Raw genomic sequence first — 25,430 nt, 5'->3', positions numbered from 1 at the left:
TGTGGGCTCAGACTTTTTTGGTCTGACTTTCTTAGAAGATAATCGCATATATTTTTGTGCACTTCTCACAAGTTCTAAGTTTCTTTAATTAAGCTTAAAATAAGTATGCGATCAATAGTTTCACTTAAATATTATTATTTAAATTTGCGAAACAATTCCAAAACATTAACAAAAATACTTAAAACAAGAGCAGCTCAGTTTTTGAACTAAAATTCTGGAAGGAATATTAACTAAGCAACATTTCACACTCATTTCAAATTAAATTGTCAAATTTTCATATATAAATATATATGCACAATCATAAAATGTATTAATAAATCAAATAAATAAAATTTGTTCATAAATCAGATGAAGAATAACACTTTTAAAAGGCTTCCGTTTTAGAAATGGTTCAGTTTGATTTTGTGAGCAGCTAACAAAAGAAAATGTTTTTAAAGAAAACAAAGTTCAGGGCTCATATATTTGAAATAAATCCAAAAAATATGAAATCAATTAGAATTCGTTCATTAATTTAATAGTTTTTTGAGTTAAAAAATAACTGGAGGAAATGCATATATTTAAAAAAAAATCAGTTAGATTAAACAAAACCATTTATAGAAAAATTGGCTCTGAAATCGAATTTGACAAATTTATAGCCGCTAGAACTTAACAAAGCAAATGACTAAAAAGATCAAAGTCAAATGGAAATAAAATATAATTTGCAAAATGTTTGCCACTATTATTTATTGGCAAACAAATTAATTGTAGAATAGAAAATGCTCTTGTATATTTGTCCGTCAGTAGCTCAACAAATTTGGAATGTTTCGCTGGAACTATGCCCATTTATATATATTATAAGCCAAAATGCAACTAGCTGTTGCGTCTGCCCCCTGTCTGGCTGAAACTTTTGCTGCAGTCAACACTTGTGGAGCATTTGCGTGCCTCACAGTTTGTGATACAATTGCGTATCTGTGAGATACTCGCTGTCGCCACGCGTTCGCCGTCGGCCTTCCGAGTTCAAGTACAACCGGCGACTGGCGACGGCGACGGGCAACAGCAGCGGCGTCAACTTTTAGACACTCCAGCAAAGTCACCCCACCCCCCTCCCTTCCGTTCTCCTTTCACTTACCCTCACCCCACCCACCTTGACGGTCCGACACACTGTGCTGCAGCTACACACAGAAAATATCTTTAAGCTTTTCAACACATTGCCTCAAAAACAAATACTGAAAAATTCTCTGGACTACGCAAAAATCTGCCCAAAGCCAAAAAAAAAAAAAAAAACCAACAAGAAACCATTTTCGGCACAATTTTCAATTAGCTGCAACAACAACATTGGCAGCCCGAGCATCGCACAGTGGGTAGAAATCGGAGCATTTTAAATATTTAATATCGTATCTGCGCCCAATACAAACTACGTTCCCTTTATATGCTGTATTATTCAGTTATCGATTGCTGTTATCGATACATTCAATAGCTTTTTATTTAATAGCTATCTCATATGTTTGCTAACTTTACAAAGTATTTTAAATATGAAATATCGTATTTGTGGCCTAAGTCGAATTTATTTTCTTTGTATTTTAATCAGTTATCGAAATTTGTTAACATTGCATTGAGAGTGAAAGTTTGACTAGAGAAAGGGTTAAGAACCAACTCAATATTTTGTTCATTTAAAAACATTTTCAATATGGAATATCTTATCTGTGGCCCAAGTCAAATATCTTTTTTTTTTGTCTTCTATATATTTATGAGTTAGCGATTGCTGTTATCGATCATTTTAAATATAAAATATCTGTGTGAGAAAACTTTTATCTTTTAAACTATCTATTTAAGGCAGTGATAGTTAAAATACTTTTAATTTCAATATTTTACAACTGCGAAACTTTCGTTTTAATTTTTTCTTCCTCTAATTGAAATATTTTCTTATTTTAAAAAACTTTTCAGAAAACTGTTGCAATATCACATTTTATGAACCTCTTAAGGCTTTGCACCACTGTGCACCGTGTGGAAAAATGTTTAACAAATAAATTGAATTGAATGAAATTGTATTTTGATTTGATTTGTGATGGATGAGATCAACGACAACGAAATCAAATTAAAAAAACACTTTGAAGCACCAAATTTATGCCCCCAAAAAATTGTTTTCGCTTTTTTTCGTATGTTTTTCAGTTACCTGTGCAAAAGTTTTTGACTTTCAGATGACAATTGGACGCGTTTCCTTTCTGGTTGTCGTTCAACGAATTTTAATTTCAGATTTTGCACCCGAACGGGAACTAGTTTAAGATACAACAAATTACCGTTACGCCTGACTAATGGACTCTCCGCAGTCGCAACTCCCCGCGGCGCTCAGATACCCCTTCAAATGTGCATCTAGCACACGGTCTCTGCGATGATTTACACCTGGGAACAACGCATCAGCACTAAGTATTTAAGTACATTTAAATGTCTATCTTTGTCCAAGCATCAACTATTAACTTAGTCACACTCGCACACACACTCACACACGCGCGCGTAGCGGAATCGGAGTCTGTTTTTTGTGAATGCGACGCGAGAACTGAAGACTTCCCAAAATTTAAAGGAGTTCACTGAAAACGCGTCCGAACGCTTCGGCGTGCGACGAATGTCTGTTGGGAAAATCAAAATGCAAACTGAAAATAAAAAAATTTCAGAGCTGGCCGAGAGCGAAGGAAAGAGAGAGAGAGAGGGAGAGAGAAACTGCGAGTTGAGCGCCAAATAATGAGGCAGCGCGCGCGAGAGAGAGAGAGAGAGGACGACCTTTGTTGGAGCACCGCGTGTTGTGTTTGTGTGTGCGTATGTGAAGGTGAGCTTCTGTGCTTGTGTGCGTGCTTGCAAAATGTCAAATTGTAAATAAACGAAAATGCCCAAAAAGAAAAACTGTTATACAAAAGAGCAGAGACAGCCTGAAGGGGTTTAAAAGACAGGCACTGATAAAGAATGTAGCATTAGTAACATGTTTATAATTTAAAATATATACATAATTGAATACAATTAGAAGCCCTAAAATTGTATAGCAGCTAGCTCCTGAGGAAAAGCCTCCACTGTAAATACCACCAAGAGTTTCTATTTTATAAAGCTGAAGGACTCCAATCATATCAATATCTATGAACATCATGTACTCCAGTTTTGAAGCAACTCAAAAAATTTAATACAATCCTTTGGGAACAGCTTCTATTGCAGCCACTCTCTATTTGACAGCCGCCACTGTAAGTGCGACCACCCCACGCAACTGTAAACTGTTATACGTGAGCTTTTTTTTGCCATGCTGCACACACACACACCCACACACACACAACACGCACGCTGCGTTTGGCAGCTCATGAGAGCAGCTCGTGCGAGCGCGTGTTTCCTCACGCCGTCTCGCTCTCGCTCTCAATGAGTTTTGTTTTTGTTTTGAGGAAAAGCTACATCTACTGCTGCTGCAAAATTTTCATGTTTTGATAAGAGACGGGTGCTCGCTCTCGCTCTCTGCTTTGCTGACTCTCTTATTAGTTAAATAAACAAGCGGCACAACTTTAAAGAAGTGGGGCGATGCGCGGGGGGCGCAACGGCATTTGGTAATAGTTTTCGCATAGTTTACGCATTTGGGAGTTGTCAACGACAAGTGGCTCAAAGTAGGCGTGTCAGACGTCGACGGCGACGGCAACAGCAATGCCGGCAGCGACGCCAACAGCGCCGCCGCGTCGGGCTAATCAGCGACAAAAACGGGCAGAAATCAAATAAAAATTGCCAATTTGGTTTGTTTGTTTGTTGGACGGCTGCGCGCGCGCGTGTCTGTGTGCGTGTGTGTGTGCGTGTGTGTGTGTGTGTATGCGTGTGTGTGCCTCAATTTGAATTTGAATTCGAATTACAGTTGCAACCAAGAATTTTTATATTTAATTTTAATTTTAATGTGTTTCGCCTCGGCGTACGTGAGGAACAGGGCGAATCCACTTGACGGATTGTTGTTCGCGCGGCAACTGGGAAATCGGAGAAATGATATATGAATCTGGCCACAAAACACGACTAAATACATATGTACATATAATATGCATATAGATGTGCATAATGCCAATATATGACACTCAATAGAAAGGAACAAATAAAAGAAAACCCTGTATGAAAAATGCCTGACCCACATTTCGGCTGATTGACAAGGTGAAATGCGTAGATATATGAAAAGTATCTCACAGATACGCGCTCTGCAGTTTTTTACACCCTGTGTTCCCATTACAAATTTATAAATGGGGTATATTACAGTTTGCAGAGTGTATGTAACACCTCTAGTACCACTAATTACAGGGAGTATAATAGTTATCATTTTAATATTTATATTGATTTACTTAAATTCAATTCATTACAGATCCCATATTTAAGGAATGCATTTAATATAATGTCGGGCAATGCAAATAAAAGATATTTCAGCTCACACGCAGTATCTTCGTATTCTATGCATATTTTAGGGCATTTCCAAGTCGACTGCACTCAACAAAAGCAAGTCTTACTTATTTTTTTCTTACCCTGAATTCAAAATGGGTAAAAGTGCATATTGGCTTTGTGCGTGTTTTTGTGACAGGCAGTAGGAAGCATATGCCAGCCGATCAAAAGGAAGATAGGTATATGTAAATACATATATTCTTGGTAAGAACCTCACACGAGCTCACAGTTTCCGCCCAAAAGATATATACACAATTTCGTACGTCTTATTTGAACACAGACAATTTCATAGAGATCGGATTCTAAGCACCGAATTTAATTGGGAACGTTTTTGCCAAAGATGGTGTGGGGTGAAAGGAAAGAAGCAGAGCTCGGGCGTGTGTGTGTATATACATACACCTATTCCATATTTATATATAGTTCCATTCTATAAATTAGAAAGAGACTCGAATGCTTGCAACAGCCGCTGCTCTGCTTAGGGTATGTTGCAGTCGGACACTCTCGACTCTAGCACTCGTACTTGTTTTTTCGTAGAAAGAAACACACTTACACACTCACACACACACACACACACACACACACAATGGGCGAGTGTTGCACGGCTTTTAAGCTGCCAGCTGCTGCCGTTGCCGTTGATTGATTGTTGTCCTCAAGGTCGCCAAAACGGACACACACAAAAGATATGCAAATCCAGTGACAGCTTTTGTTGTGCCACAGCGCTGCCCCTGAGAGCAGAGAGCACTCTAACCTTTAACCCCCCCTCCAACCACTTCCATATCAAGCAGCCGCTCTACTCTTTTGCTTGCCGCACAAACTATGAACTATGCCAAACGCTTGTTTTTTGCCCATAAAGTTGCCCGAATTATGGCACAAAGCAATTTCAATGCATATTTATTTGATCATAAACTACGACAACAACAACAAAAACAACAACAACAACAGCAACAATTAGACAGACATTCCATAGCCAAAAACTACACGGGCTGAAAGTGGGCGTGTGTACCGCTTGTAGCAGGCACTGGGACTGGGGCTGGGGCGGGGCTGGGTTTGGGGTTCGGGTTGGGCCAACTAAATAAATTTCACAATTGTTTATTTTTTCCCAAACAAATCAGCGCACATTAAAAACAGCGGTGCCCCCACAAAATATGCCCCGAAATAACATTAACATCCGGTGCGGGGTCCAGAGGCAACAATTTTCGGCTGTTTTCTTCGCTTTTTTTTCATCGTTTCATTTTTTTTCCTTTGAAGCACTTGCACAGGTGCTGTCACAGTTACCCGAAGCGTTTACAAAGGTCACGACGAAATAATACTTAAAAGCATTTATTTACACTTAGTAGATAAATCATGGAGAATTATCCGGGGGAATAATTTATTTGAGTTTTCAGATGTTGTGTAGTTATTAAAATGGAATTCCATCAAATAGATTACAAATGCAAAATGATTTAATGCCTAGATTTAATGGAGTCCAGAGATTTATATGGGCTAGTTTAATCGGAACTTAATGGACAGTAAATATATAGTGTATCCTGATCGGGTATACTTGGTATTTAATGATATTTCATCATTTAATTAATAATAAAATATTCATATAAACTGGAGTATATCCTCGGTTTTTTGATCTGCTTCTTTTTCCTTTGTCCTGAGTTCTCCTCAACGTCAAACTTTCCCTTTCCTTTTCAACAGGTTACAACTCAAATAAACCCACAATATTAGCAATATATTATGCCATTATAGCAAACCCCAAAAGCCTCGACAACCTTCACTTTCATTGGAAGTCTGATGATGAAACGTTTTGAAATAAACCATACCCTATGCCCCACATTACTCAACTGTAGTTTCTTATCATTGGCAACAAAACCGCATAATTACTAAAAAAATAAAAATAAATAAAAAATAATTGCAAGCTTGTATGCCACAAGTTTTAACTTTTGTTTTCATACGTGTCGTATTCATATTTGATTATCCCACAGCAAATACGACAGCCAGAGCCCAGAGCTAAATACACAAATAAATTCAGTGGGTGCAACCACAAAAACCAAACCGAACCAAACAGAAAGAAGAAGAAGAAAGAAAAAACATTTAGCTCGACCCAGAAATAGTTGCAAATGTACTCATCGACCTCAGGCGGGGTGCAAAAATAACGAAATTTGCATAAAAACATTAGCAATTCTCATGATAATTCCGCTAATAATCAAGTCGAATTTATCAGAGGTAATGCCCCAAATGGGCCCGACTTCGACTTCGACTGGGCGCATAACAGTACATTACATACTATATATAATAAAAGTCAGACGGCGTGAAAACAATAGCCGAAAAATGAAGAGAAATTAACATTCTACGTGATTGCACATCCACATCAAATTCCACCTGAACCCAAATCCAAAACGGCGCAAGGGAAACAGGCTGCGGCCTGTGTCGGGTTAGGGGCATTCCCCTAACTCTTAGGAACCCCCTCCCTCCCGTATTCTTGGCGCGTGGCGCACTGCACAAGAGAAGCGCTGAAAGTGCAGGCATTCGAATAAAATTATAACAATATTTTTATATCTACTTAATGGTTTATTTTTAAAACACGTCCCGAGCCAAAAAAAAAAAAGAACAGGGACGAGAATCGAACACGAGCGCACAAACGAAAAGGAAAAACAATAAACAAGAGTGAAAAATTTATTAACTAGCTTGCCGCACATTAAATACCCTTTTTGGCGACTTAATAACCCAGGCTATAAAACGAATTTGTGCTACAGAGTAGCAAATGCTTAAATATAACAAACGAATAAAAGTCCCTAGACTTTTATATTAACTTAATTTATCACCGAATTTATATTAAATATATATATAGTATTTTCAAAAGTATGATCGAACATATTGTATAAAACATGTACGAATTAGCGGGAAGAATTAGCTGAGAGAATTGGGTTAGATCGAGAAGTCTTTCTAAAGGTTATATTATTGATTCACATGTAATTGTTTTACCCATAAGTATGAACAAATATCTAGAAAACTAAAAGAGTTTCTTAGAGATTATATTATGGATTAAGACACAATCGTGATACCCTATGTTCGAAATATGTTCGTACTAGTATTGCCCTTTTTTGGAGATTATATTGTGGTATAATGGTAATACCCTCTAAATAGTCATGAAATAAGCCTAAAGCTATATGCCTAAATGCAATACGAATATCTATAAAGCTAAAACAGTACTGTTATATCGAGTAATCTTTGTACAGATGATATTAAATTCATAATACCCTTTACAGAATAACCCGAAAACACAAATATGCCAAAACGCGCCGCCAGATGGCGTGTGTGGGGCGTGGGAGACTAGACGCTGGAAATCTGAAAATGGGAATTTCCTGCGTTAAAACGCTTAATTTATTAATGAGATTTATTAATAGGTTCGCTGTCAGGTGAAAGCTCAAGAGGTCGCCTGGAGGTAGGGGCTGGCGTGGCTCTAGGACTTAAGAAGTAGGCAACCGCTGGGCGGGGCAAGTGGTGCTTCAGTTCTTTGTATACGCCGCGTGGTTATTGTAATTAAACTGAAAATTATGCGCCCTTTTTGTGCACCTGAAATATGTGCGTGTGGCAACGCTCCCTCTCCCGTCCCCTTCCCCTTCCCACACCTAACCGACCACGCACCCACTCAGTGGCCTGCTTGAAATTTCGTTTGGCCCAGCCCCGGTGTGGTGCGTCGGGTGGGTGACGACCGCCCCCCCGAAATTTATTTGGTTGTTATTTGGTCTGTTGAATGGTTGCTCGGGTGGGGCGTGGTGGCGGTGGGAGTAGAGCGAGGAGCACGGAAAACAGACGCCAGCGTCGGAGACGCATAAAACAAACGGGAGACAAGATAATGGGCGTGTTATGCGGCAACACGAGGCATATGCCACATTAGCAGAGATGAACGAGGAGCCACGTCGCACGCCCAATTAAATGGCCACCTGATGCTCTTTCAATGACGCATGACGCACTGCACCTGGCCAAAATGAAAGCGCTTCATCCGTGAAATGCGGCCCCGCAATTGGAGCCTTAAAGGCAAATTGCATTTTCCCGCATTATTCCCATTATTCCCAAAAAAAAAAAGGTTACGGATGATGCAGAAAGTTATCCAGAAACCATTTCATTGGAGTCCCTTTGTAGGTATATTCTATAATCATATATCCTACGATAGTTCTGTAAAGACTAATTAATCTTCTAATTTTCAATGTAGCCGAAGTACTTAGAAAGTATCTCGTTATCAGTCCTTAAGAATCCTGAAATAGTCAGGATTAGATTCGGGAAGAATTCAATTAAATAATCGAAGAATCTCGCTATTGTCCCTGAAAATTCCATCACTTACAATGGGATTGGCTTATCCTTTTATGAATAAAATAAAACTAAAAAGTAGAGTAAAATTGTATTAAATTCCAAAATTTGACATTATATGGCCGAGATATCGAAAAAAAATTCATCAAAAAACGCTTGATTTTCGAGCCGACCCCGATTTTGGCATAAAACGTGATGTAACCCCTTGCCATTTGGTCAATTTTGGTCAAAATTTAGATATTCAATTTTTTGATGCCAATCGTTAGAATTGATCCTTACGAGTCCCAAATGGTATAAAATACCAAAATCGGACATATTTTGGCTGAGATATTACAAAAAAACAGGTTGACTTTACAAACGAATCGGTTTTTGGTCAACAACTTTTTTTAGTCCATCGATATTCAAAATGTTTGAATGACAATTTATAGTAGGGATCCGTACAAATTCAAAAAGGTGTAAAATTACAAAATCTGACATTTTTTGGCCGAGATATCGAAGAAAAATTCATCAAAAAACGCTTGATTTTCGAGCCGACCCCGATTTTGGCAAAAAACGTGATGTAACCCCTTGCCATTTGGTCAATTTTGGTCAAAATTTAGATATTCAATTTTTTGATGCCAATCGTTAGAACTGATCCTTACGAGTCCCAAATGGTATAAAATACCAAAATCGGACATATTTTGGCTGAGATATTACAAAAAAACAGGTTGACTTTACAAACGAATCGGTTTTTGGTCAACAACTTTTTTTAGTCCATCGATATTCAAAATGTTTGATAGACAATTTATAGTAGGGATCCGTACAAATTCAAAAAGGTGTAAAATTACAAAATCTGACATTTTTTGGCCGAGATATCGAAAAAAAATTCATCAAAAAACGCTTGATTTTCGAGCCGACCCCGATTTTGGCAAAAAACGTGATGTAACCCCTTGCCATTTGGTCAATTTTGGTCAAAATTTAGATATTCAAGTTTTTGATGCCAATCGTTAGAACTGATCCTTACGAATCCCAAATGGTATAAAATACCAAAATCGGACATTTTTTGGCTGAGATATTACAAAAAAACAGGTTGACTTTACAAACGAATCGGTTTTTGGTCAACAACTTTTTTTAGTCTATCGATATTCAAAATGTTTGAATGGCAATTTATAGTAGGGATCCGTACAAATTCAAAAAGGTGTAAAATTACAAAATCTGACATTTTTTGGCCGAGATATCGAAGAAAAATTCATCAAAAAACGCTTGATTTTCGAGCCGACCCCGATTTTGGCAAAAAACGTGATGTAACCCCTTGCCATTTGGTCAATTTTGGTCAAAATTTAGATATTCAATTTTTTGATGCCAATCGTTAGAACTGATCCTTACGAGTCCCAAATGGTATAAAATACCAAAATCGGACATATTTTGGCTGAGATATTACAAAAAAACAGGTTGACTTTACAAACGAATCGGTTTTTGGTCAACAACTTTTTTTAGTCCATCGATATTCAAAATGTTTGATAGACAATTTATAGTAGGGATCCGTACAAATTCAAAAAGGTGTAAAATTACAAAATCTGACATTTTTTGGCCGAGATATCGAAAAAAAATTCATCAAAAAACGCTTGATTTTCGAGCCGACCCCGATTTTGGCAAAAAACGTGATGTAACCCCTTGCCATTTGGTCAATTTTGGTCAAAATTTAGATATTCAAGTTTTTGATGCCAATCGTTAGAACTGATCCTTACGAATCCCAAATGGTATAAAATACCAAAATCGGACATTTTTTGGCTGAGATATTACAAAAAAACAGGTTGACTTTACAAACGAATCGGTTTTTGGTCAACAACTTTTTTTAGTCTATCGATATTCAAAATGTTTGAATGGCAATTTATAGTAGGGATCCGTACAAATTCAAAAAGGTGTAAAATTACAAAATCTGACATTTTTTGGCCGAGATATCGAATAAAAATTCATCAAAAAACGCTTGATTTTCGAGCCGACCCCGATTTTGCAAAAAACTTGATGTAACCCCTTGCCATTTGGTCAATTTTGGTCAAAATTTAGATATTCAATTTTTTGATGCCAATCGTTAGAACTGATCCTTACGAGTCCCAAATGGTATAAAATACCAAAATCGGACATTTTTTGGCTGAGATATTACAAAAAAACAGGTTGACTTTACAAACGAATCGGTTTTTGGTCAACAACTTTTTTTAGTCCATCGATATTCAAAATGTTTGAATGACAATTTATAGTAGGGATCCGTACAAATTCAAAAAGGTGTAAATTTACAAAATCTGACATTTTTTGGCCGAGATATCGAAAAAAAATTCATCAAAAAATGCTTGATTTTCGAGCCGACCCCGATTTTGGCAAAAAACGTGATGTAACCCCTTGCCATTTGGTCAATTTTGGTCAAAATTTAGATATTCAATTTTTTGATGCCAATCGTTAGAACTGATCCTTACGAGTCCCAAATGGTATAAAATACCAAAATCGGACATTTTTTGGCTGAGATATTACAAAAAAACAGGTTGACTTTACAAACGAATCGGTTTTTGGTCAACAACTTTTTTTAGTCCATCGATATTTAAAATGTTTGAATGACAATTTATAGTAGGGATCCGTACAAATTCAAAAAGGTGTAAAATTACAAAATCTGATATTTTTTGGCCGAGATATCGAATAAAAATTCATCAAAAAACGCTTGATTTTCGAGCCGACCCCGATTTTGGCAAAAATCGTGATGTAACCCCTTGCCATTTGGTCAATTTTGGTCAAAATTTAGATATTCAATTTTTTGATGCCAATCGTTAGAACTGATCCTTACGAGTCCCAAATGGTATAAAATACCAAAATCGGACATATTTTGGCTGAGATATTACAAAAAACAGGTTGACTTTACAAACGAATCGGTTTTTGGTCAACAACTTTTTTTAGTCCATCGATATTCAAAATGTTTGATAGACAATTTATAGTAGGGATCCGTACAAATTCAAAAAGGTGTAAAATTACAAAATCTGCCATTTTTTGGCCGAGATATCGAAAAAAAATTCATCAAAAAACGCTTGATTTTCGAGCCGACCCCGATTTTGGCAAAAATCGTGATGTAACCCCTTGCCATTTGGTCAATTTTGGTCAAAATTTAGATATTCAATTTTTTGATGCCAATCGTTAGAACTGATCCTTACGAGTCCCAAATGGTATAAAATACCAAAATCGGACATTTTTTGGCTGAGATATTACAAAAAAACAGGTTGACTTTACAAACGAATCGGTTTTTGGTCAACAACTTTTTTTAGTCCATCGATATTCAAAATGTTTGAATGACAATTTATAGTAGGGATCCGTACAAATTCAAAAAGGTGTAAAATTACAAAATCTGACATTTTTTGGCCGAGATATCGAAAAAAAATTCATCAAAAAACGCTTGATTTTCGAGCCGACCCCGATTTTGGCAAAAAACGTGATGTAACCCCTTGCCATTTGGTCAATTTTGGTCAAAATTTAGATATTCAATTTTTTGATGCCAATCGTTAGAACTGATCCTTACGAGTCCCAAATGGTATAAAATACCAAAATCGGACATTTTTTGGCTGAGATATTACAAAAAAACAGGTTGACTTTACAAACGAATCGGTTTTTGGTCAACAACTTTTTTTAGTCCATCGATATTCAAAATGTTTGAATGACAATTTATAGTAGGGATCCGTACAAATTCAAAAAGGTGTAAAATTACAAAATCTGATATTTTTTGGCCGAGATATCGAAAAAAAATTCATCAAAAAACGCTTGATTTTCGAGCCGACCCCGATTTTGGCAAAAATCGTGATGTAACCCCTTGCCATTTGGTCAATTTTGGTCAAAATTTAGATATTCAATTTTTTGATGCCAATCGTTAGAACTGATCCTTACGAGTCCCAAATGGTATAAAATACCAAAATCGGACATATTTTGGCTGAGATATTACAAAAAACAGGTTGACTTTACAAACGAATCGGTTTTTGGTCAACAACTTTTTTTAGTCCATCGATATTCAAAATGTTTGATAGACAATTTATAGTAGGGATCCGTACAAATTCAAAAAGGTGTAAAATTACAAAATCTGATATTTTTTGGCCGAGATATCGAAAAAAAATTCATCAAAAAACGCTTGATTTTCGAGCCGACCCCGATTTTGGCAAAAAACGTGATGTAACCCCTTGCCATTTGGTCAATTTTGGTCAAAATTTAGATATTCAAGTTTTTGATGCCAATCGTTAGAACTGATCCTTACGAGTCCCAAATGGTATAAAATACCAAAATCAGACATTTTTTGGCTGAGATATTACAAAAAAACAGGTTGACTTTACAAACGAATCGGTTTTTGCTCAACAACTTTTTTTAGTCCATCGATATTCAAAATGTTTGAATGACAATTTATAGTAGGGATCCGTACAAATTCAAAAAGGTGTAAAATTACAAAATCTGATATTTTTTGGCCGAGATATCAAAAAAAAATTCATCAAAAAACGCTTGATTTTCGAGCCGACCCCGATTTTGGCAAAAATCGTGATGTAACCCCTTGCCATTTGGTCAATTTTGGTCAAAATTTAGATATTCAATTTTTTGATGCCAATCGTTAGAACTGATCCTTACGAGTCCCAAATGGTATAAAATACCAAAATCGGACATTTTTAGGCTGAGATATTACAAAAAAACAGGTTGACTTTACAAACGAATCGGTTTTTGCTCAACAACTTTTTTTAGTCCATCGATATTCAAAATGTTTGAATGACAATTCATAGTAGGGATCCGTACAAATTCAAAAAGGTGTAAAATTACAAAATCTGATATTTTTTGGCCGAGATATCGAAAAAAAATTCATCAAAAAACGCTTGATTTTCGAGCCGACCCCGATTTTGGCAAAAAACGTGATGTAACCCCTTGCCATTTGGTCAATTTTGGTCAAAATTTAGATATTCAATTTTTTGATGCCAATCGTTAGAACTGATCCTTATGAGTCCCAAATGGTATAAAATACCAAAATCGGACATATTTTGGCTGAGATATTACAAAAAACAGGTTGACTTTACAAACGAATCGGTTTTTGGTCAACAACTTTTTTTAGTCCATCGATATTCAAAATGTTTGATAGACAATTTATAGTAGGGATCCGTACAAATTCAAAAAGGTGTAAAATTACAAAATCTGACATTTTTTGGCCGAGATATCGAAAAAAAATTCATCAAAAAACGCTTGATTTTCGAGCCGATCCCGATTTTGTCAAAAAACGTGATGTAACCCCTTGCCATTTGGTCAATTTTGGTCAAAATTTAGATATTCAAGTTTTTGATGCCAATCGTTAGAACTGATCCTTACGAGTCCCAAATGGTATAAAATACCAAAATCGGACATTTTTTGGCTGAGATATTACAAAAAAACAGGTTGACTTTACAAACGAATCGGTTTTTGGTCAACAACTTTTTTTAGTCCATCGATATTCAAAATGTTTGAATGACAATTTATAGTAGGGATCCGTACAAATTCAAAAAGGTGTAAAATTACAAAATCTGACATTTTTTGGCCGAGATATCGAAAAAAAAAATCATCAAAAAACGCTTGATTTTCGAGCCGACCCCGATTTTGGCAAAAATCGTGATGTAACCCCTTGCCATTTGGTCAATTTTGGTCAAAATTTAGATATTCAATTTTTTGATGCCAATCGTTAGAATTGATCCTTACGAGTCCCAAATGGTATAAAATACCAAAATCGGACATTTTTTGGCTGAGATATTACAAAAAACAGGTTGACTTTACAAACGAATCGGTTTTTGGTCAACAACTTTTTTTAGTCCATCGATATTCAAAATGTGTGAATGACAATTTATAGTAGGGATCCGTACAAATTCAATAAGGTGTAAAATTACAAAATCTGACATTTTTTGGCCGAGATATCGAAAAAAAAATCATCAAAAAACGCTTGATTTTCGAGCTGACCCCGATTTTGGCAAAAAACGTGATGTAACCCCTTGCCATTTGGTCAATTTTGGTCAAATTTTAGATATTCAATTTTTTGATGCCAATCGTTAGAACTGATCCTTACGAGTCCCAAATGGTATAAAATACCAAAATCGGACATTTTTTTGGCTGAGATATTACAAAAAAACAGGTTGACTTTACAAACGAATCGGTTTTTGGTCAACAACTTTTTTTAGTCCATCGATATTCAAAATGTTTGAATGACAATTTATAGTAGGGATCCGTACAAATTCAAAAAGGTGTAAAATTACAAAATCTGAAATTTTTTGGCCGAGATATCGAAAAAAAATTCATCAAAAAACGCTTGATTTTCGAGCCGACCCCGATTTTGGCAAAAAACGTGATGTAACCCCTTGCCATTTGGTAAATTTTGGTCAAAATTTAGATATTCAATTTTTTGATGCCAATCGTTAGAACTGATCCTTACGAGTCCCAAATGGTATAAAATACCAAAATCGGACATTTTTTGGCTGAGATATTACAAAAAAACAGGTTGACTTTACAAACGAATCGGTTTTTGGTCAACAACTTTTTTTAGTCCATCGATATTCAAAATGTTTGAATGACAATTTATAGTAGGGATCCGTACAAATTCAAAAAGGTGTAAAATTACAAAATCTGATATTTTTTGGCCGAGATATCGAAAAAAAAATTCATCAAAAATCGCTTGATTTTCGAGCTGACCCCGATTTTGGCAAAAATCGTGATGTAACCCCTTGCCATTTGGTCAATTTTGGTCAAAATTTAGATATTCAATTTTTTGATGCCAATCGTTAGAACTGATCCTTACGAGTCCCAAATGGTATAAAATACCAAAATCGGACATTTTTAGGCTGAGATATTACAAAAAAACAGGTTGACTTTACAAACGAATCGGTTTTTGCTCAACAACTTTTTTTAGTCCATCGATATTCAAAATGTTTGAATGACAATTCATAGTAGGGATCCGTACAAATTCAAAAAGGTGTAAAATTACAAAATCTGATATTTTTTGGCCGAGATATCGAAAAACAATTCATCAAAAAACGCTTGATTTTCGAGCCGACCCCGATTTTGGCAAAAAACGTGATGTAACCCCTTGCCATTTGGTCAATTTTGGTCAAAATTTAGATATTCAAGTTTTTGATGCCAATCGTTAGAACTGATCCTTACGAGTCCCAAATGGTATAAAATACCAAAATCGGACATTTTTTGGCTGAGATATTACAAAAAAACAGGTTGACTTTACAAACGAATCGGTTTTTGGTCAACAACTTTTTTTAGTCCATCGATATTCAAAATGTTTGAATGACAATTTATAGTAGGGATCCGTACAAATTCAAAAAGGTGTAAAATTACAAAATCTGATATTTTTTGGCCGAGATATTGAAAAAAATTCATCAAAAAACGCTTGATTTTCGAGCCGACCCCGATTTTGGCAAAAAACGTGATGTAACCCCTTGCCATTTGGTCAATTTTGGTCAAAATTTAGATATTCAAGTTTTTGATGCCAATCGTTAGAACTGATCCTTACGAGTCCCAAATGGTATAAAATACCAAAATCGAACATTTTTTTGCTGAGATATTACAAAAAAACAGGTTGACTTTACAAACGAATCGGTTTTTGGTCAACAACTTTTTTTAGTCCATCGATATTCAAAATGTTTGAATGACAATTTATAGTAGGGATCCGTACAAATTCAATAAGGTGTCAAAATACAAAATCTGACATTTTTTGGCCGAGATAACGAAAAAAAAATGCATCAAAAAACGCTTCATTTTCTAGCCGACCCCGATTTTGCAAAAAACGTGATGTAACCCCTTGCCATTTGGTCAATTTTGGTCAAAATTTAGATATTCAATTTGATGCCAATCGTTAGAACTGATCCTTACGAGTACCAAATGGTATAAAATACCAAAATCGGACATTTTTTGGCTGAGATATTACAAAAAAACAGGTTGACTTTACAAACGAATCGGTTTTTGGTCAACAACTTTTTTTAGTCGATCGATATTCAAAATGTTTGAATGACAATTCATAGTAGGGATCCGTACAAATTCAAAAAGGTGTAAAATTACAAAATCTGATATTTTTTGGCCGAGATATCGAAAAAAAATTCATCAAAAAACGCTTGATTTTCGAGCCGACCCCGATTTTGGCAAAAAACGTGATGTAACCCCTTGCCATTTGGTCAATTTTGGTCAAAATTTAGATATTCAAGTTTTTGATGCCAATCGTTAGAACTGATCCTTACGAGTCCCAAATGGCATAAAATACCAAAATCGGACATTTTTTGGCTGAGATATTAAAAAAAAAACAGGTTGACTTTACAAACGAATCGGTTTTTGCTCAACAACTTTTTTTAGTCCATCGATATTCAAAATGTTTGAATGACAATTTATAGTAGGGATCCGTACAAATTCAAAAAGGTGTAAAATTACAAAATCTGATATTTTTTGGCCGAGATATCGAAAAAAATTCATCAAAAAACGCTTGATTTTCGAGCCGACCCCGATTTTGGCAAAAAACGTGATGTAACCCCTTGCCATTTGGTCAATTTTGGTCAAAATTAAGATATTCAAGTTTTTGATGCCAATCGTTAGAACTGATCCTTACGAGTCCCAAATGGTATAAAATACCAAAATCGGACATTTTTTTGCTGAGATATTACAAAAAAAACAGGTTGACTTTACAAACGAATCGGTTTTTGGTCAACAACTTTTTTTAGTCCATCGATATTCAAAATGTTTGAATGACAATTTATAGTAGGGATCCGTACAAATTCAATAAGGTGTAAAAATACAAAATCTGACATTTTTTGGCCGAGATAACGAAATAAAAATGCATCAAAAAACGCTTCATTTTCTAGCCGACCCCGATTTTGCAAAAAACGTGATGTAACCCCTTGCCATTTGGTCAATTTTGGTCAAAATTTAGATATTCAATTTGATGCCAATCGTTAGAACTGATCCTTACGAGTACAAAATGGTATAAAATACCAAAATCGGACATTTTTTGGCTGAGATATTACAAAAAAACAGGTTGACTTTACAAACGAATCGGTTTTTGGTCAACAACTTTTTTTAGTCCATCGATATTCAAAATGTTTGAATGACAATTTATAGTAGGTATCCGTACAAATTCAAAAAGGTGTAAAATTACAAAATCTGATATTTTTTGGCCGAGATATCGAAAAAAAATTCATCAAAAAACGCTTGATTTTCGAGCCGACCCCGATTTTGGCAAAAATCGTGATGTAACCCCTTGCCATTTGGTCAATTTTGGTCAAAATTTAGATATTCAATTTTTTGATGCCAATCGTTAGAACTGATCCTTACGAGTCCCAAATGGTATAAAATACCAAAATCGGACATTTTTAGGCTGAGATATTACAAAAAAACAGGTTGACTTTACAAACGAATCGGTTTTTGGTCAACAACTTTTTTTAGTCCATCGATATTCAAAATGTTTGAATGACAATTCATAGTAGGGATCCGTACAAATTCAAAAAGGTGTAAAATTACAAAATCTGATATTTTTTGGCCGAGATATCGAAAAAAAATTCATCAAAAAACGCTTGATTTTCGAGCCGACCCCGATTTTGGCAAAAAGCGTGATGTAACCCCTTGCCATTTGGTCAATTTTGGTCAAAATTTAGATATTCAAGTTTTTGATGCCAATCGTTAGAACTGATCCTTACGAGTCCCAAATGGTATAAAATACCAAAATCGGACATTTTTTGGCTGAGATATTACAAAAAAACAGGTTGACTTTACAAACGAATCGGTTTTTGGTCAACAACTTTTTTTAGTCCATCGATATTCAAAATGTTTGAATGACAATTTATAGTAGGGATCCGTACAAATTCAATAAGGTGTAAAAATACAAAATCTGACATTTTTTGGCCGAGATAACGAAATAAAAATGCATCAAAAAACGCTTCATTTTCTAGCCGACCCCGATTTTGCAAAAAACGTGATGTAACCCCTTGCCATTTGGTCAATTTTGGTCAAAATTTAGATATTCAATTTGATGCCAATCGTTAGAACTGATCCTTACGAGTACAAAATGGTATAAAATACCAAAATCGGACATTTTTTGGCTGAGATATTACAAAAAAACAGGTTGACTTTACAAACGAATCGGTTTTTGGTCAACAACTTTTTTTAGTCCATCGATATTCAAAATGTTTGAATGACAATTTATAGTAGGTATCCGTACAAATTCAAAAAGGTGTAAAATTACAAAATCTGATATTTTTTGGCCGAGATATCGAAAAAAAATTCATCAAAAAACGCTTGATTTTCGAGCCGACCCCGATTTTGGCAAAAATCGTGATGTAACCCCTTGCCATTTGGTCAATTTTGGTCAAAATTTAGATATTCAATTTTTTGATGCCAATCGTTAGAACTGATCCTTACGAGTCCCAAATGGTATAAAATACCAAAATCGGACATTTTTAGGCTGAGATATTACAAAAAAACAGGTTGACTTTACAAACGAATCGGTTTTTGGTCAACAACTTTTTTTAGTCCATCGATATTCAAAATGTTTGAATGACAATTCATAGTAGGGATCCGTACAAATTCAAAAAGGTGTAAAATTACAAAATCTGATATTTTTTGGCCGAGATATCGAAAAAAAATTCATCAAAAAACGCTTGATTTTCGAGCCGACCCCGATTTTGGCAAAAAGCGTGATGTAACCCCTTGCCATTTGGTCAATTTTGGTCAAAATTTAGATATTCAAGTTTTTGATGCCAATCGTTAGAACTGATCCTTACGAGTCCCAAATGGTATAAAATACCAAAATCGGACATTTTTTGGCTGAGATATTACAAAAAAACAGGTTGACTTTACAAACGAATCGGTTTTTGCTCAACAACTTTTTTTAGTCCATCGATATTCAAAATGTTTGAATGAAAATTTATAGTAGGGATCCGTACAAATTCAAAAAGGTGTAAAATTACAAAATCTGATATTTTTTGGCCGAGATATCGAAAAAAATTCATCAAAAAACGCTTGATTTTCGAGCCGACCCCGATTTTGGCAAAAAACGTGATGTAACCCCTTGCCATTTGGTCAATTTTGGTCAAAATTTAGATATTCAAGTTTTTGATGCCAATCGTTAGAACTGATCCTTACGAGTCCCAAATGGTATAAAATACCAAAATCGGACATTTTTTTGCTGAGATATTACAAAAAAACAGGTTGACTTTACAAACGAATCGGTTTTTGGTCAACAACTTTTTTTAGTCCATCGATATTCAAAATGTTTGAATGACAATTTATAGTAGGGATCCGTACAAATTCAATAAGGTGTAAAAATACAAAATCTGACATTTTTTGGCCGAGATAACGAAAAAAAAATGCATCAAAAAACGCTTCATTTTCTAGCCGACCCCGATTTTGCAAAAAACGTTATGTAACCCCTTGCCATTTGGTCAATTTTGGTCAAAATTTAGATATTCAATTTGATGCCAATCGTTAGAACTGATCCTTACGAGTACCAAATGGTATAAAATACCAAAATCGGACATTTTTTGGCTGAGATATTACAAAAAAACAGGTTAAATTTACAAACGAATCGGTTTTTGGTCAACAACTTTTTTTAGTCCATCGATATTCAAAATATCATCGAAATAGTTTTAATTTTCGAGCCGACCCCGGTTTTGGAAAAAAACGTGATGAAAAACCTTGCCATTTGGTCAATTTTGGTCAAAATTTAGATATTGATTTTTTCGATGCCAATCGTTAGTACTGATCTTTACGAGTATAAAATGGTATACAAATCCAAAATCTGACATTTTTTGACTGAGATATTAAAAAAAAATCATCAAGAATGGTTGACTTTACAAACGAATCGTTTTTGGGTTATTTGCCCAATATGAATATTAAATAACTTGAATTTAGTAAAGGAATATTTGTATGTAAAACGGAGTCTTAGAAGCAGCCATCCTCTAAGTGTCTACTATATATCCAGAAATCGAATTTGCAACCCTTCTGGAACACCCTGGGTAGCTAACAATATCTCTTTATAGAGCCTAGCAGACTAGAGTGCCTAGAGCCTAGAGCCTATGTGTGTAGAGTGTATTCAAGTCTGATATGCCATAGCAGATACTTTCCGAGGAAAAAGTTGGTTGGACAACTTTTGGATAGGGGCCCGTCGTTAAGGACGCGTGTTGTGTGATTACGTTTATTTGATTAGTTTTTTAATTGCATTCGGAATATTCAAGTCCATATGCTGATAATTTTTAATTGTGCAACTTTGACATAACTGTACCTGGGGTTCATTTTGCTATCTAGCTCGAAGATTCGTTCACCTCCGTTGCGCACTGCATCTACGGTGTCTATCCTCTCACCGCCCCCTCCACGCCTCTATCACCCATTATAACCCCTCTCACCACCTTTGGCAGATAAGACCCGACTTAATCACTAACTTACGGCGCTGGCGGCTGATTAGTCGAGTGCACGTAACGCCTTAGACGTGCCACGCCCCCACAAACAGCGTCTGCCTGCTCAAGTGTAAAGCCCACCCACTCAGAGCTGCGCCCTTCCCAATAAATTTAACGTTAATTATCGTTTTATTGCGACCATAAACCAAAACAACAGCAACATAAGATGCGCGAGAAGAAGAGGAAGAAGAATAAGAAGAAGAAGAAGCAGCTGCTGGTGCTGCCGGCAAAACTTACGGCATCTCATGCTATGATGCCACCCTCTCACTCACATGCATAGTCAAAGCTTGGCTTAGCTGTGAGAGCTGCTGATCAAGATGCGAGTGACAACGGTCTCTCTCTCTCTCGCTCTCTTCTATTTATTTAGTTGTTGTTGCTGTTGTTGTCAGCTTTTGGTATTTAATTATTTGTTTGCGTTTTAAATTTTTTGATTCATTTGCTTACGCACACACATTAAAATGTTAGAATACTCACACGCACACACATACAAAGATGCACTCACTCACAATTATTTGCTTATTTGTCACTTAAATAAAATAAAATACAATTAAATACCTTTTAGCGGCTAAGCGGTTATGTGCGAGGGTGAGCATAGACAGAGCGCAAGTGAGAGCGAGCGAGGGTTAGCCAAAGCTTTGCTGCTACCTTTTTGTTGTGGCCGCGAGTGCTGCGGCTGCTGCTGCTGCTGCTGCAACCCTCCAGTGATGAAGCGGCTGCTTGCCGGTTCGGCTGCTGCTGAGAGCGATATACACACAGCTCACGAAAGAGAGAGAGAGAGAGAGAGCCCGAGAACAGCAGCGGGCGCTGCGCTCTGTTATGAAGTAATAACGATGAAAAAATTGCCACTCAGCCACTCGGACACACACACACACACACGCGCGCACACACACAACACACTATGTGTTAATGTTGTTGTTGTTATTATTTTAATGAGAAACGGTTTTATGCTTTACGTACACAGCAGCCGCCGCCAAAAAGCAAAAACAAGACCAAATGCAAAAACAAAAGTTATTCACAGTTTTCGTATTGGCTTCTGATTGGCAAATTTTTCGCACTATTTCTTCTTGTCAAACACACGCGATTCTTTCATTTAATTTCAAATTTTGAGAACTGGTGAAAGGTGTTTTATTCAGCGGCGCCGCGTCGCCAAATATTCTACTTGTACGTCTTGAGCGCACCTTTGCTGCGCCTAAAGAAACAATAACAGTTCTCAAATTCAAGAAACTGAAGCCACCACGCGACGACGACGGCGACGAGACGTCCGACCACGGCAAAAGTTTCTCGCGTTTTGAGAGTTTGAAAATAAACCTTAGGCAATATAAGCAGTCAGACAACGTGATGATATGAGTGTCTCGCCCATGAAATACCCTGTAAGCGAAAATATTTATATATAAATGTACATAATATATCACTTTTTATGTTCATATGTCGTTAATTTTAATTCAAACATTCATAATTTGTGCTGTGTGTAAATAACAACAAGCAACAACAACAATGATACACTTGCTTTTAAAGCAACTTATAAGCTTTGTATGATTCTCACTCACAGGGTACAAGAAGCAAATGTGTGTGACAGAGAGAGCGTGCGCAGAGCGTAACAGCTGCAGGGAGAGCAACATTATTCTGCATTCTTTTAACAGAGCGTTGAGATCAGTTGTGAAAATACCAAAAACGATTTAAATTGAAAAATAATTATTAAAAAAAAGTACAATTCACAACATTTTAAAATGAACAAAAACAAGATGTTGCGCAAATGAAACAAAACAAAACGGAATAATAAACACTTACTCAGTGTGGCTGTACATTGCAAAGAGCATAATGACCAAAAGCTCTCACAGCTGGTCACCCTGCTTGGCATGCGGCAGCGTACAGAAAGCTGTTCGCTACATACAGTGTTGGGTAATATAAATCAAAATGGCGCGAAATTCGAATTGTGTTTTTTCTGAAAGCAAGCAAGAGTTAGTTAAATATATACAAATTCCTTAACTAAAACAATTTCAAGCAGAAAAAACTAATTACATGTTTTTTTGTATGTATATATTCCATATATTTTGCATATATATAATAATATATGTATATTTGTTGGTTTTTTACACATTAAAAATGATGATGCTTCTCAACAAAAACAATTTGTGGTACTTATGGTAGAATTCATAGATAAATTTTCTTTTTGCATAATTGTGTCGAAAACTCGATAAGAACTCTTTGATTCTGTGTGCTAAATGTATGTGTGTTCATTTGCTTTGTATTTTTGCCACTTTGCTCAAAATTATACGAAACTTTTGCACTATTTCTGGGCTAAATCGTTTATCGATATCGTTTTTTGTGTACTTCTTTTATTAACTAGTCGTTAAATTGCATAGTTAATTGCGTTAGATCGATAGATCAATTGATCGAGAATTATGCTTTTGTAAAAATAATATGTACAAAAAGCAGCGTCTGCTGCGCTCAACTTAAATAATTAAAGTAATTTTGAAGTATTTAAAGCAACTTAAACTTAATTGTTAAGAGTTGGTTGGTTTGTTGGTTTGTTTATTATTTATCGATTGCAGCTAAAAACTATCGAGGGTTTTAACCTTAAAACACACACATAATCGATATACATATATGTAAATGTATATTTTAATATATATATTAATTTAGTTAGCTTTCGTTATGTTTTTCTTGTATCTTGTTATTTTTTTTTTACTCTTGTAATTGGTTATTAATTGCTGATGAGGTTTGTGATGAATTAAACGAGCGTCACAGGGTTGCCAGGTGCGACTACGAAAACGGTGTAGCCAGATTTTGCGAAACGCTACACAAAACTTTGCTACTAATTAGATATTTCATTTAATTTAATCGTGTTGATTATTGTGGAATAATTTGTATGCAGCTATTACGTGAACTTTTAACCTGAAACTGTAACTCTAACTGTAAATGTTATTGTAACTGTAACTGTAACTGTGATGTACGCTAATCGATAGCTCTCTCTCTCTCTCTCTTCGTCTCTCTCTTTCTACTTATGATAAGGATTAGTTTTGCGTCTGTGGGAAATTTTGGGGTTAGGGTTAACATTGCGTTAAATATGCTTAAAGACTTATAGACTATATATTTGGTGTAACTTTTTGAGTTTTGTGTTCTGTGATTTTTTTCTCCTACTTCTTCTTTTCTTCTTCTTGTTGTTTTTGTTTAGTTTGTAACTGTTATACATATATATTTATATAGTATATATCTACTAACGGTAATAATAATTCTGTCCCCCGCTCGACCACAACTTAAGCTCAATCTCCGCGTTTCCAACGATCTCTTCGAGTTCCCAACAGCTATGCAAACTAAATATAATACAGGGGCTGCCCCGACGCTTCCAAGGTGTTAGACACGGCACAGTGGTTCCTTCTGCTCTTCCTTTCTCTCCGCTTTCCCCTTAGCTCTCAAATGGGGGGGTGCTTTTTTCGCGTTAGACGCTTAGATGGGCGATATGGAGAGCGGCGCCGCGGCCGTATCCGGCATATATTCCTTGAGGAGATCCCGGAGCCGGAGGATTTCGCGTCCTGCTGCCGCCAGATCGCCCTGCAGGGACATTTCCCGTTCGCGCAATCGCTTTATGTCGCGTTGGCAGGTCTGTAAAAGATGGTGCAGCAATTAGTGGACAGTTCCAGCTCCTGCTTCTGCTCCGCCCAGTAAGCTACTTACCACATTCTGACGCAGCAGATCCAGCTTGTCGCACTTGAGCCGCGTGACCTCCTGGCGCAGGTTCTCGATCATCATGATGGTCTCGTTGCTGGGCGAGCTGCCCATGATGGTGCCCTGCACCCCCTCCAGGCACAGCGAGCACGCCTTGGTGGTCGCCTCCGCGGAGCTCATGCTCTCCAGGCCCGTGTCGCTGTCTATGTAGGCGGCGCCGCCGTCCAGGTGACCCATCATCGGGTCCAGGTCGACGCTGTTCAGGCTCGAATCATCGCTCGTTTCGGACATGGTTGCCACGGCCACGCCCACAATGCCGCCGTTCTGTGCAGCGCTGACCGCAACGGCAGCCACTCCGCCGCCCCCACCGCCGGCTCCAGCGGCAACTCCTCCATTTTGTTGTTGGGCAACGTTCGCAGCGGTTGGATGCGCACTGTTGTTATTGTTGTTGTTGCTGTGGGTGTTGTTGGCCGGGCGGGAGGTGATGTCCGGCGAGGAGGATGTGGACTCATTCGAGGATTTGGACTTTGACGACGACTTGGAGGCCGTGCGACTGCAGGTCTGCAAAGAGAGAAAATGGGAATTAGCAAAAGTTCGCAGGCGCGGTCTGGTTCGATC

At 36.6% G+C, this 25,430-nt stretch overlaps 2 protein-coding genes across 10 annotated transcripts in view; both read right to left on the bottom strand.

The window, feature by feature from the left end:
* The window catches only part of Plc21C (Phospholipase C at 21C), an 86,931-nt gene extending 64,086 nt beyond the window's left edge, over positions 1 to 22,845 (bottom strand). For 3 of the 5 annotated variants that reach the window (XM_015173278.3, XM_015173281.3, XM_002052037.4), the window contains exons 1-2: positions 22,694 to 22,844; positions 21,702 to 22,514 (exon numbers count right to left, since the gene is read on the bottom strand). The gene's annotated coding sequence lies outside the window, so the exon portion shown is untranslated. Of the gene's footprint in view, positions 1 to 2,152; positions 2,588 to 21,701; positions 22,515 to 22,693 lie in introns of those variants that run through there. The other 2 variants (XM_015173279.3, XM_032438604.2) reach the window with 2 other exon arrangements.
* An 816-nt stretch (positions 22,846 to 23,661) lies between these two features.
* The window catches only part of RapGAP1 (Rap GTPase activating protein 1), a 108,468-nt gene continuing 106,699 nt past the window's right edge, over positions 23,662 to 25,430 (bottom strand). For all 5 annotated transcript variants that reach the window (XM_015173276.3, XM_015173277.3, XM_070209500.1 and 2 more), the window contains 2 exons: positions 24,822 to 25,373; positions 23,662 to 24,749 (listed from right to left, as the gene is read on the bottom strand). In XM_015173276.3, coding sequence (XP_015028762.1) covers positions 24,594 to 24,749; positions 24,822 to 25,373 — 708 coding nt within the window. In that variant the 3' untranslated portion in view covers positions 23,662 to 24,593. The remainder of the gene's footprint in view (positions 24,750 to 24,821; positions 25,374 to 25,430) is intronic.

Source organism: Drosophila virilis, chromosome 4, assembly GCF_030788295.1.
Source record: "Drosophila virilis strain 15010-1051.87 chromosome 4, Dvir_AGI_RSII-ME, whole genome shotgun sequence".
Taxonomy (NCBI): domain Eukaryota; kingdom Metazoa; phylum Arthropoda; class Insecta; order Diptera; family Drosophilidae; genus Drosophila; species Drosophila virilis.
This window is presented reverse-complemented; position numbering and strand designations above follow the sequence as displayed.